The 14222-nt window shown below is 39.9% G+C and overlaps 1 protein-coding gene across 1 annotated transcript in view; it reads right to left on the reverse strand.

The window, feature by feature from the left end:
• dnah7 (dynein, axonemal, heavy chain 7) overlaps positions 1–14222 on the reverse strand; it is an 87963-nt gene that overhangs the window by 25008 nt on the left and 48733 nt on the right. Inside the window, exons 47-49 of the mRNA XM_085384010.1 lie at positions 13843–14028; positions 12980–13143; positions 6953–7107 (exon numbers count right to left, since the gene is read on the reverse strand). Coding sequence (XP_085240136.1) covers positions 6953–7107; positions 12980–13143; positions 13843–14028 — 505 coding nt within the window. The remainder of the gene's footprint in view (positions 1–6952; positions 7108–12979; positions 13144–13842; positions 14029–14222) is intronic.

Raw genomic sequence — 14222 nt, forward strand, 5'->3', positions numbered from 1 at the left:
GGCATAAGCCGGCTTATCCAAAAGGTAAGGCACTACCTGTTGAATTATTTCCAAAGTGTGCCAAATTGGACATGATAAAATTTAAGTCTACTCACTAAAGTTACTGGTGGATGTCTGTTTTGATTTTGATGAAAATTTCATGAGTTGATGCAGTTAGAGTTCTGCTAAGAAGAAATGAAAGTAGTTAAGAGTCTGATAAGAAAAGTTTAAATACTGGGTTGAAGTCCCAAAGAAATTGAGTTCGAGTCTCAAGTAGTTTGGTAGGGAATTGGTTATTGTGTTGGTTAGAGTCCAAATTTGGTCATAAGAGTGGACCTGAGCGGTCATTTTGTGAGTTGGAGTCTCCATTGACCACTAGGTTGCACCTGCCTCAGTTATACACTTGTTTCGGGTGTTGATTGTTGTTTCAAAGTATTATAAATTATTTTAGAACGGAACCGTGGGGGTTCTAGGAAGCGCAGAGCCCGGAGGTTACGCTCCCTCCTTGTCGTGGACGCGCGACATTGACCTGTCGGCGAACAGGGTTAGTTCAGTTTGGCTTAACTGTGGGGTACAGGGCATCCTGGAATTAAGCTAGGAGTTAGAGTCTCCTTACCGTTTGGAACGGTACCTGCGCTTTTTTGGTCAGAAGAAGTTGGACTTCGGGCGTGTAACTTTAACCTAAAACTTCAAAGTTTGGGTTGGTTGACGCTTTTAAATTGAGTTAGGGATTTTAGAAATGAGGCCAGAAACAGTTAAAGTCTTGATACTGGTTAATTGGTCGCAAAAAACTCAGGGAGTTTATCCGCTGGGCGGTTATTTTAAATTTGTCTAAAATTGTGTAGGCGCTAAAGCTGACAGATCTGACAGTGGTTGTAAATATAAGACGTCGTTGTAATATAGAATAAGAAAATTTGGTGTGAGAGATCTCTGTGTGTCGAGTCAGTAATGCACTGACTGCCTGCTGCCATTTTTAGATGGAGAGTGTGTGTGCATGCAAATGAGGCAGCTGATGCAGAGCGCATGAGAGGACTATGCTTTCGGTTTTGTGTGATTATTCAGCCCTATAACTATTGTTTGCAAATGTGGATAAATGTCTGCGATTAGAATGCTGGCTTAGTAAATAATAACATTGTAAATATATGAATGGTGACAGCGTTTCAAAATAGAATATAAGAATTGTCTGTGTTTAAAACCAACGTTTAGGTAAGAAGATTTAAGGTGGATTTGAAGGCATAAACAAAAAATAAAAGGGTTACAGTCTGCAAGTGTTGTTAATTCATGAGCTGACTGGATGCAGAGTAAGTGGAGTGGTCATCCTGAGAGGATTGAATGATGCTCTAACTCTGTGGTCAAGTCAGACATAGGTTTTAAGTAACCATGAGCCACTAATAAGCGTGACAGATTAATGAGTATGTGTAAATTGAACTTGTTAAATAGCCTTAATAGAAGTAACTCAATGAACACGCAATGAAGTGGACTTTTTAGGGGTAGTTTACCATTGATACCATAAAAAGCAACTTAATTAGTAGTTCAATAACAAATTTTAAAGATAACCTTTGTTATTTGATAAGAGAGAGAAAAATTCAGGTTACATATAGTAAATAAATAAGGGAATGTTAATCTCTGCGTCATTCCACACTGAAATTTCAATTGTAGGGGATCATTTGGAGGTGAATTGTGTAGGACACGGGGAGACAGAAGAATCTCCCCATGAGTTTTCGGTGTGCATAGAAATTGAGGAGGCTGAACTGGAAGCCTGCCTGGGTCGTTGTTTTTGTTTATTTGAGGGTCTGCTGGAAATTTGTGAGAACGACCACCTTGATATGTGGGAGCCTTCTCGGGCAGCGATTTTTTTGTTAAACATGTGGCAGGCTGTGCAAAATGGAGAAAGCTTTGACATGATGAATAAAGGTGTGAGAGGTATTTCTTTGGTGATGTAAAGTAGGAGGTTTTAAAGTTTGAAAGTGTTTTTAATTTGAGAGAGGCATGAGTGATGTTATAAGAGTTTGAGTTTCTTTTTCTTTCAGTTTAAAACACATAAGTACATACACTTGGTACACCTGTTTACTCTTTGACTTTATTAAAACAGACGGTGTATTTGAGTTTGAATTTCAGTAATTGTATGTTGATATGGTAATTTAGTTTTATGTTAGGTGAAGGAGATGTCCATCTCTGCGTCTTGCAGGATTGAAAGTGAAAGTTGAAGGTTGTGATGTGAATGCTGTGAGTACTCGATTTGAATGATTCTGTGTGAGGTGTACAAAATACTAAATAATAATAACACTATGAAAATTGATAGTAGAGTGAGTGCAAGGTGGTGTGTGAACAGAGGAAGTCTGAGAGAGAAGTGTGTGCGTAGGCAAAATGCAGAGTGTGTGCGTGAAATAAGGGAGTATTGTTTTTACGTCAAGGTTTAGTAGAACTAAAGTAGAACGTCACAAACAAACAAAAGAAGGTAAAATGAAGAGAGAAAATAACTGACAATTACATTAATGAATAGAAAACACACATACACAAAGTGCCATATGTGAAATTATTCTAGGAAGGAATCAGAAGTGAGATAGTTTAATATAAGATGCAATGAAGGAAGCAGCTTACACTCCTCTAATTTCCAGAGCCAGTGTGTTCCCTCCCCTGCCCACTTGGGCCCCGTATCAGGCGAGTATGGAAGGCTGGATAGCCCATGACGGGTAAGATCCCACCTCGAAACCCTGGGACAACCTAAGGCAGGCACAGTCACGATTACTCGGCTTCAGTAAGAAGACGGGACCTGACGGGTAAAGCCGCTGGGCTGAGGCAGAGGGGGTAAGTGGCAAGTGGAGCCCTACCTTCTGGCTGAGGACAAGGAATGCTGCTATTTAAGGTAGGAAATCAGAATTTGGGTTAGTAAATTTGGGGAGGAGAAAATTGACTGTTTAAAGGCAAAATTATGAAGGAGTCTGACACACTGCAAAAGCAAGATATGCAAATTGACATACACAAACAGAAAATGCATTAACCTTATAAAGACAAGACAAGCTCATGGAGTTTAATGCATAGACACTGATTAAACCTGGCTAAGAACACAAACATATGCAATGAAGAACAGCTTGCTATTTTGTATGAATGATACAATGGTGTGAATGTTTAATAAAATGCATTTGAGTTTGTAATTGAGGAATATAAGAAGCCATATGACGAAGGAACTTCCTGTGTGTGTGTGTGTGACTGAGGAAGTGACTTTCAGACGAGGAAGCATGGCAGACAAGAGGAGTATAGATTTGGGTAGGAAATAGTTTATAGTTTAGTGATTATACGTTGTCGCAAGGGGGTTTTATGCTGAATTTAAGTATGTTAAAGGGGGTGATTTTTGTTTGCAAATTGTGTGGTTTTAATGAGACTTTCGGTGTATTGAGGAGGTGAAATTATGTGATTGGTGTTTTTGTTTTTAATAGAGGGAGTTTTAGGAAACATGGACATGTCTGGGAGGGGCCCATTATTTTGTAACAGTGCACTTTAAGAAAACCTGTCAGGTGATTTTGTTTTGTTTTTATGAGCTAACAATCAGCTCTATTTTTTCATTTCTGTTTTAAGCAGGCCTGCAACAGTGAATAACAGCGCTGAAAATTATCGGGAAGAGCAAATATAAGGTGGGCTTTCCAGATTATAATTGGCTGAGGAGAAAGCTACCTGGGGACTGATCAAGGTCGTAAGTCCCTGTAAAAAGGATTTTATGCGAGTCAATCCAGTCCAAAAGCATAAAGAAATATTTTCCTATGGAAAATAAAAAATGACTGAGCTCATTTTGCTGAGGGTGGAGTATCTGATCGTGCGGGAAGCTCCACTATCAGCAAATACATGGTGTGACTGCATGGGAGTGAATGTGTGAGTGAATGTGAGGGTGAATAAATGTGGACAAACAATTTGCCTTTACCAGAGAAAATTTCTGTTTTGTTTTGTTGACTGGGGTTAGATTATGGGATTATAGTATATTGTTGGGAGAATGCCAAATGCTAAAGGGGAAATATTTTTGATGAAACTCAGTTACCATTAATTGAAGAAACACATGACTGATAACTGTTCTGTTTTAAGTTTATTTTTATGACATAGATTGGATCATGAGTGGGGAAAACTGAGCATTTTAAGTTTTGTATAGTATCTTGACACATGAAATGTATCAAGATAAAGGGGGGTTTAGGGTTTATTAATTTAATTGTTTAATAATTTAGGATCATTTTAGGACTTTTGGGGTTTTTGATCATTTGGGTATGGTAAAACTGAAACTGTTATTTTTAAGTTAAGGTTAAAGGATTAAAAGTGAACTTGTCACGGTTTGCGAGGCAAGCCGTGTGGAGTTGTAGAAAAGGACCCAAAAGGCGGCAGCTCTGGTGCAGGTGAATATTTATTTACAACGGTGGGCACAAAACAGCACTGGTGGAAAAACAAGAAACCGGAAACCTAAACTGGGTAAGCTAATAACACAAACCAGAAACGAGGATGCAGGGAGGTCCGGGGAAATACACAAGGGACGCAGGGAGACCGAGGGGAAACAACACAGACGAACCAGCAACTACCATAACAGAAGACACAACTTAAATACACCCAGAGAACACAGGGAGATTACACACAGGTGGGGAACACAGGGGATACTGATAAACATAACGAGACAGGGCAGGAGTGAACACAACATTACGCATACTGACGAGAGACTGTCAAAGTAAAACAGGAAGTACACAGAGGTTCAGACAGGAGGAGAGAAAGCACGGGGAGAACACAGACATAACAGGCTGGGGGAAACATGGAATAAACACAAAGAGAGACGAGAGCTCATAAATACACAGAGGGGCACAAGGGGGTAAGAGTCACAAAGGGAAAAAAAACTTAGGGAACACCACAACAGGACACCTCAGAAAACCTGGCCTAAATAAGGAGCGAAAATACAAGGAACCAAGAATACTGGGCCAACATGGCCCAGGACCATGACAGAACTGAATCCTGTTTAGAAGATACAATGCCGGTTTTTCAAAGCTGTGAATAATTCTTAGAGGGAAAATTAGTGAGGGTTGAAGGAGTAGAACAGCTTTGAGTTCTTTTTGATTTCTAGAAGTAGTGGTTATAATGTAGGCTTACACATACAGATATTACATAGGAGGTATTTTTAGGATAAAGGGGGAGCTTCTACGTAGAAATGATTTGTATACATATTGCATTTTGTGCTTTTAAAGGAGTTGTGGCTCAAATTTGTCTCTGGAGGGTCACGAGCCTTTGGCTAGCGCTATGATTAGCCAATCTACTGTGAGGATAATATGAGTTCATGAAGGATTGCACACGCTTACAGACACAGAGTTAAGAAACACACATGACAGTATTGATTCCAGGCAACAGGCCTCAAATTCATTTAGCTTTTAACTGAACTTAAAAGAAGGACCAAAGAGGAAGGAAAGCATATATTTTGGTTAAGTCTGATAAATTAGAATTAGAAGGTATTGTTACATTAAAGGGAGCAAATGAAATAAAAAGGCTATACCAAAATGGGTTATAACATAGGAAATGTGAGGTTAAAATGAAGTTAACACATAGGAATTGTTTCAAGGCAGCATTTAGCTATGATGAAATGTATACAGGAGTAATTGCTTATATGCTTAAACTTAATTGATTAGAATGGGTGTTTTCTTTTGGATCTTTTGGAGTAGAGGAACTTGCAGCAGCGACAATTTGTGCACGGGATGTTGATGATCAGATAAGGGAAAAATAGAGCGAGCAACCGGACGTGAAAGCAGGGCTTAAAGAGTTTAAAGGGATGAGTAACGTTGAAGAATATATATACATATAAGTCAATAAGTTAAGAAGATAATTAGGATCAGGCTTTTGATTAAAGAGTCCCAGATAGGATAGGTTAGGGAGGTGCAGGAAAAGGTGTTTTGTTTCCTTTGCAGAAGATCTCGGCGACCACAGGAGGGACGAGGATCCTGGAGATCTCGAGGTCCGAGACCACCAGAGAGGGTCTGAGCGAGGACACAATGTATTGCGACCTCTGGTGTTCCAGAGGTCGAGAGAGGGAGTGTGGAGCAGGGAAATTATTTTACTGCTATTGTTAAATAATTGTCATTATTACCATTGCATTAATAATATAATCTGGAGTTTATATTGCATTCAGGGGTTGAACAGTGTGTGTCTTTCAGAAAGACTAAGTTGCAGGCTGACAGGAAGTTGCAGGTTTGCAGAGTGTGCCTTTTGCAGAACTGAAACCGAAAGCAGAGTCTAAGTGCAGGTTATTTTGAGGAGCATTTGAGGACGAGACACAGACAGTAGGTGAAGAGGTGACACAAAGAGCATGTGAGGTCAACACATACACACACATTAGTTAAATTTATTTAGAGGAACCGTCCTTGTTGTCTCGGCAAGAAAGAGGAACAATTCATTTTAAGATAAGAACGGAAAGTACCAAGCCATGAAAATAGAAGATGATTTTCTGGGTGAAAAGTCATGATGATGTTGATCTGATCTATGTATAAAATGTACCGGTGACGCATGAAGGGGCGTCAGTAAACAAACCCTGATGCTATAAAATATCTGTTCATGCTTTGATTAAGTCGAGGACTACTGGCTGTCTGCGTACAGAGTGTCTTCCCACACGTGTGTTCATTAAAATCATTGTTTGACCAAAGACCTTCTGGACCATGGGTGGTGTGTACTCTCCTTCCTCAACTTTGAACCTTAACAGCTTTTATGTGATCTATAGTAGTCTGACATATAAACAGTACATTAGGCCGAATAAAGGCTCACTCAGAAATGTCTCACTCAGAAACATCGCTAATTTCAATTTTGCCACTACAGAACAACAGAGAACAAAAGAGAGCTGCAGTCTTGGGGCAGCAGTAATTAGTTTCTGTGGTAAAGAGAGACCTCAGCAGGCAGTAACAGGGAGTGCAACAGTGTGGTTGAGGCAGCCATGGCAGTCGCATTGAACTAGAAGAATTATTATACTTACCTGGTGTGCCAAACTGGATACAATTCTCCAGAGTGCGTACAAAGTCAGCATCGCTCAGTTTAATAACATGCAGGTTATTGGCCTTCTCCATATTTTTCACCCACTTGTTGGCCTGGCCTTGAGGATCGATCATCAATGGCCACCGCCTGGCATTACTACACACACACACACACACACACACACACACACACACACACACACACACACACACACACACACACACAGCAGTGTGTGATCAAATGAGGCCACCTTGTCAGTGAGAAAGATCTTTTTAACTGTGAGACATACGGGGTTGGGGGGAATGCTGAAGAACAACAACTGCGATGCAGAGAGCAGCTGAGAGGTGAAAACGCAGTTAGACAGCTCACAGCTGGATAGAACCCCAGTGGCAATAGTACTGTGACTACAGCACAATTTTGTTCTTCGTTTACACCAGGGGTCGGCAACCCTGGGCATGCATGCCACAGCTGGCACACAAGGGGTTAACTGATGGCACCACCATAGCTGGACTGGCCATGCGCGGTATGCCCAATAGTGATTTTTCATTTTTATGTTGTTGTTTTTTTACGGTATAAACAATGAAAGATGGTGGATTGGCCAGATGCTGGCAGATGTGTAAAAATAACTCAGTTGTTTGGTGGTGGCAATGGAGGAGCTTCCAATGAGGCCAGCAGGTGGATGAGGGAAAGGGGAGGCAGGAGGAGGAGAGACCCGAGGCGGCCACCGGTCTGACTGTCAATGAACTGAACTTCAGGTAAGAAGTTATGACCTGCAGTCTATCTGGGTCAGATATAAACCAAATAGTAGTTTATTTTCGTTGTGCTGACTTTTTACAGTCAGTTACAATAACTCGTACTGCGTACTAGCTAGCATGACGGAGTTTCTATACAGCTGGGTGGGTGCTTTGATGTTGCTGATAGTAAACTTTATTTTATTCATAAGATTACTTAGTAGAGTTGCCAACCATCCCGTAAAAAACTGAATCGTCTCGCATTCAGAGAAAATATTACGCGTTTCGCATTGAGCTGAAAAGGAACACAGTTTGTCCCGGACTTCAGCTAGAATGGAAAAGACACAAAGCTGGAGTTATTCTGTCGTTATGCTGTCAGCTGCCTCTTCTTCTCTCATTCTCTCCCACTCCCTCTCTTTTTGCTATTTCAATGATCAGCTGATCGGCTTTTCTCTCTTGTTTGTTTAGAACCAGAACCTCTCGCCACAAGAACAGTTTCTTCCCCTCTGCTGTTGGACACATGAACAATAACCACATGACTGTCCCCGCCACTAACACATGACCCTACGCTGTGTCACTGCATCATTTCATGTCTGGCACTGATCACCACCTGCACTCATGTATATATCTTTCTACGTAGCACTCTTAATTCTTATTCTCATGTATATATCTCATGTATATCTCATGCACATATCTTTCTTTCTACATAGCACTTTAATTCTTATTGTTTGCACTGAAGCACCGCAGCAAATTCCTAATGTTGTAAACCTCAACATCTGGCAATAAACCCATTCTGATTCTGATTCTGATTCTGATTTATCGCCCACTTTGCACCAGAAAGAGGAAACCAGCGGATGTCGCGTTAAACAACAGCAGCACGTTTAAGCTTGATCAGCTGTTGTTAGAATTTATTTAATATTAATTTCTAGTATCAGCTGATGTTTGCTGGAGCCACAGCTGTAAAGCTGCTGGTCATGATGTCAGTTTGGTTATCTGGTGAGAGGGAAACATGAAGATGAAACCAGGAGATGTCCTTACTAAAGATGGCACGATACCACTTTTTTATGTCCGATACCGATACCGATATCATAAATTTGGATATCTGCCGATACCGATATGAATCCGATATAGTGTTTTTTAACCAACAAAACTGTTTTTAAATATCTTGCTGCATTTTGCAAGTCTGCAAGTTCATACTCAAGTTTAAAACAACAACTACACTAGAGCTATTCTGCTATACCTGTATACAAAAAAAATATTTCATAGTTCAGCAATACTGATCAATCTAATAAACTTAAACCTACACCATCCTCCCTATTCTGGTATTTTAAAGAGTACTTAGTGTAAATATTAAGCAACCTAACTAATAGGGTTCCAACTCCCAGCAACAACAAAAATAAATAAATAAAAAATAGGGAACCACCCCTCACGCTCCACCTCATGATGCTTAATCGACGTAATCAACCTTAATTTGATGCAGTGCGAAAAAAAATGCACAGAAATCAATTATTTTTCAAGAAATATTAAATAGATTCAACATCTTTCTTCAACAAAATTGCAGACTGCACAGATGGTACCTTCCCAAAGTAAAGAGTACTATAGCTTACTAGGGTATATATATTAGACTTAATAGTCACTATATACAGTAATTGACTTCTATTCATTTTACATCAAATTAAAACTTTGGGTGTAAGATTCGGATAATTATTTATTAAAAGCTAGACATTTTAAATGAGAATAAGAAAGAAAAGTATGTCTTTGTGCCCCCTTTTCCCTGTTCATGCCCTATCGGCCCCCCTGGCTAAACTTTGCAAGATCCGCCCCTGCACAGTTACCAGCCGTCAGCTACGTAGAAAAGATCCTCGAGTAGAAAGTAAGATTAAATAAATTCTAACAACAGCTTATCAAGCTTAAACGTTCTGCTGTTGTTCAGCCGCTGGTTTCCTCTTTCTGGTGCAAAGTGGGCCAAAAACAAACAAGAGAGACGGACTCCCGACAGAAAAGCCGATCAGCCGATCATTAAGCAGTTTCATGATTGAAGTAGCAGCCGGAGAGCGAGAGGCAGTCGCTCGTTAAGCTTAACGCAGGAATGCTTTACAAACATTCAGAGATGGACTTACACACTTGCTTTACTTCTCTCGGGGATAACTTTGTCGGAGATGAAATGCCGAGTTGCTAGCGAAGCTCCACATGCTATCCAGACCACCGACAGGTCCCGCATGCCACAGCCGCTCTATCACGTGATGCATACTGCTCCGACGTGCTAACGTTCTGAGGTGAGTTACGGCGTGTTGCAAGTTTTGTGAGGTGCTTTCGTGATATTTAATGGATCGGATTACATTTTTTATTTTTCTCCGATATCCGATCCAGTAATTTAGGTCAGTATCGGACCGATACCGATACGTAATATCGGATTGGTCCATCTCTAGTCCTTACTGAATCATCAGAGCTGAACTGGTGATGGAGAAACAGGTTTACCTTTTAGGTGACATGAATGAGTTGATGGGAAGTCATGAACTGTTTCTGAGAGACAACTAACAGCTGGTAACGGTGCAGGGGCGGGTCTAGCAAAGTTTTGTCAGGGGGCCAGGCAGGGCATTAACAGGGAAAGGGGGGCACAAAGAAATACTTTTCTTTCTTATTCTCATTTAAAATGTCTTGCTTTTAATAAACAATTATCTGAATCTTACAACTAAAGTTTTTATCTGATGTAAAATGTATAGAAATCATACATAAACCAACAAGACAGTGTATATCACTGTCACAACCAGAGATGGGCAGTAACGCGTTACAAGTAACGCGTTACTGTAATCTGATTACTTTTTTCAAGTAACGAGTAAAGTAAGGGATTACTATTGCAAAATCGGTAATTAGATTACCGTTACTTTCCCGTAGGAACGCTGCGTTACTGCGTTACTAAAACCGTGATTTTTTTTGCGAGAATGTCTCATGACAGTGACGTAAGCAAGTGCGACGTTGGTGACAGCAGCTGTGTGCAGATCAACAATGGATAATATATCGAGTGCGGGAGAGAGTATGAGCGTGCAGCGTTTAAAGTGTGGAAGTACTGACCTTACTTTGAGTTTGATTCCATAAAAAGTGACAAAAACATTAGCGTCCATCGTGCGTGGGAAGAAAACTTCTTTTTACAGCGAAAAAAACCCCTAAACTTCCGAGCAAGCACCGAGTAGCTACGACGTGATGGGAAACTCACAGAGACACTCGCGCGGATTCTTCAACTGACCGCAGCACACCTACACCAGGGTAACCCTCCGCCTACCCTGCTCCTGCTTTACAGGTGAAAATAGAGCAAAAGGACCGCTGAGTCTTTGACTTTATTTATTTTCTGCTGTGTTTTACTTGCATCTGTTTGAAAGAGTGAGTGAAAACACAAAAAATATTTTATTTTATGTGCTGGAATGTGTAGAAAATAGGTTTAAATGTTAAACTAATTTATTCAAGTCAGAGAATGTTGCATATAATTAAATGTTTTGCTTGATGCATAAAGTTAAAAGATTAAAACTGATAAAACAAGTTAAAAAAAGAGACTTTTCCATTTGATTACATTTTGTATGATGGATTATGTAGAAAAAGTAGAATTGGGCTGAAAGATCTATCGCTTTATCACCTCTTCAGGTTGTAAATCGTGTTTTTAAAAAGTAACTAAGTAACTAAGTAACTAAGTAATTAATTACTTTGAAAATAAGTAATCAGTAAAGTAACGGGATTACTTTTTGGGGGGAGTAATCAGTAATTAGTTACTGATTACTTTTTTCAAGTAACTTGACCAACACTGGTCACAACAATGTTCATTTTTATTCAAAGGCTTTATGGCTTTAATACCTGGTGGGCCGGTCTCTAGTCAAAATGCCCGGGCCGGTTTTTTGTCCCAGTCCAGCCCTGGGCACGACAGTGACTTAATCTGAGAAGGTGCATTAAAAAAATAAATGGCCGGGCCCGCGGTGCACATCGCAAATTAGCTCGCATAGACACATTAGTTGTGCCGCTTCTTAATGACGGTATCTTAGCTAACACCCCCAACTACCAGATTCAACTTGTAATTGGCTAAATTCCGACACTTCAAATGCTTCAGGAGCTGTCCACTCAGTGCAGCATCAGCCCCACGGAAATACACGGATATATCCGTAGACTCGAGATAGAATTCACTATGTGTTTTCAGGACTTTCAGGTGTATGGACCAATGTTTTCTTTTCTGATCAAACCAGAAAGGTTTAATGAGCAGCTGGGTTTGTCTCGCATTAACTGGCTGGACACAGAGGACATCGAAATGCAGCTGATTGAACTGAAAAGCTTGACTATGTGGGGGTCAAAGTTTGCAGAACTACGAAGGCAGCTGGAATCCATAGCTGTGTGTGTTCATGGAGCTTGCATTTTCAGCTGCTGGACATCACTACCTGTCAAGTTTAACTGTCTTCAGAATATTGCAGAGGCATCATTGACAATATTTGGCTCTACATATCTGTGTGAGCAGATTTTCTCTCAGGTAGCCGTCTGAACGCTGGACACTCGGAGACCTGTGTCTCTGAGTGGGAGACCAGAGATCAGATTAACATGTGTATCCCTGTATTAACAAACATGCCATATCGCTCAGTTTATTTTTCTTATCATTGTTGTGAGGAGGCCATAAATAGCATTTGCATTTTCTGTTGTACAGTTCATTTGCTGTTATGGATCAAAAGTGTCTTTTTTTGTTTCAAAATAGCTGATAACTATTCGCTGATAGCTGCCAACATCTGGGAATAAATATAATTCTATAAAGTTGTTCTATATAGTGTGTAACTGTTAATATAGAGCATTATTACATTTATTGCTAATGCAATTATATGGCACATTGACTAGCACACATCATCAGAAAGGTTGCCTACCCCTGGTTTACACAAACAGTGTTATTTTTTTACCATTCATTTTAGACAAACTGACCTATTTTATCCTGGTTCTTTGTTAATCCACATGTACAGTGACCTCAAACACAGCATCTAAACACATTCCTGCAGAGTAATAAAATACCCTTGTCTCTATTACAGCAACAATCCAAAGGTGCAGTGCACCTCTAAAGTGCTTTGGTGAAAAGTCTATTTCAAGTTCTCTTTTCTCCTTCTATTTTTGCCTTTGAGAGATTCTCAAAATCCTGTCTTTCTCCTTTCAATTTAATTCAGTTTTCTGTAAAGAATTCACATACAAGATCATTTAAGTCAAGTCCATTTAAGTCACAGTGAATACAATGTTAAACATTACGGTAATATTTGGGCCTTTGAAAGTTGGACTTCAGTACTTACGAGATTATGATTGCGTTATCTATGGAGAAGCTGTCCGATGGCAAGCCAGCGATGGTCCACGTGCGAATTTTTACTGCATCACCCAGCGATTTCATTAGAGACATGTTGTGGGAGCATGGGATCTCTCTGCTCTTACAAAGATTCATCCACTCCTGTGTCTGATCCTGGAAAGCAGCAGATTACTAGTAACGACTTTCTTCATTTTCCTAGATGCAGACAAACACACTAACCTGCTACCAAATACATCACCTGCCCATTTTACCTGAAGACACTGGTGTACCCAGTGTTCTTTTTAAATTTCTGATAGCTTAGTTTAGCTAGTGTGTTAGCACTGCTGAAATTCATCTTTTGGGTTAAAATGCTAATTTGCATTTCACTTTCAATAGCAAACAATAAAAATACTGGTGACTGCCAGTGCTTCAGTCTCCAGGCAGATACACCTATAGTATCAATTTCAAAATCCTACATCGTCTTGTTCTTAAGTTATCACATTCACAGGCTTTTCAGAAAACTTACTCTACCCAGAGAAGTGGAAATCACTGAGATTTGAACTCATCTGAGATTTTTAGTAGATGCACTTATGGTACAAAGTTTCTGTTTTATTTATATAGCACCAAATCACAACAAAAGTGGCCTCAAGGCACTTTACATTCTGAGGTATAGACCCTACAATAATACAGAGTGTTCACCGCGTTTTCAAGTTATCACATTCATAAGATTTTCAGAAAACTTGAAACATTTTCGTTCACAAATGTAGGTGTTCTCGCCACCTTCCAGCTACAGTGACAACAACATCAGCTTTTTATGGCAGAGCCATAAAAAAAAGTCATTAAGCTATTTTCAATACAATCTATGGTCTGTACCTGTCTGTAGCTTGACGTGAATGCTCCCAGGTAAGCTACTATGCCTGCTGAGATGAGGATGTCCCCAATCAGGTTATTGTAGAGGTTTCCAAGTTGTAAGGCCATTTCACTCCAGCGAGTCTTCTCCCCACCCAAACCTCCAATGAGCTGCTCTGCTCGCTCCAGCTTCTTACTGCAAAGATCGACCTGGAAGATATCATTACAAAAGGAAACTGAACAACAGTTCAAAAACAGTGTACTTGATTCCTGTCTGTGTCATATTCTTTTCTTTGTTGTTTTTTTGGTGTTGATGAATAACTGCATACATTTGTTTACATTCAGTGGAGAAACTGCTGACTGTTATAACATTAACATTAACATTTACAGAACACGTAATAGAT

Source organism: Rhamphochromis longiceps, linkage group LG16 (assembly GCF_057381845.1).
Source record: "Rhamphochromis longiceps isolate RC_006_pf linkage group LG16, R_longiceps_female_GT1.1, whole genome shotgun sequence".
NCBI classification, from domain to species: Eukaryota; Metazoa; Chordata; class Actinopteri; order Cichliformes; family Cichlidae; genus Rhamphochromis; species Rhamphochromis longiceps.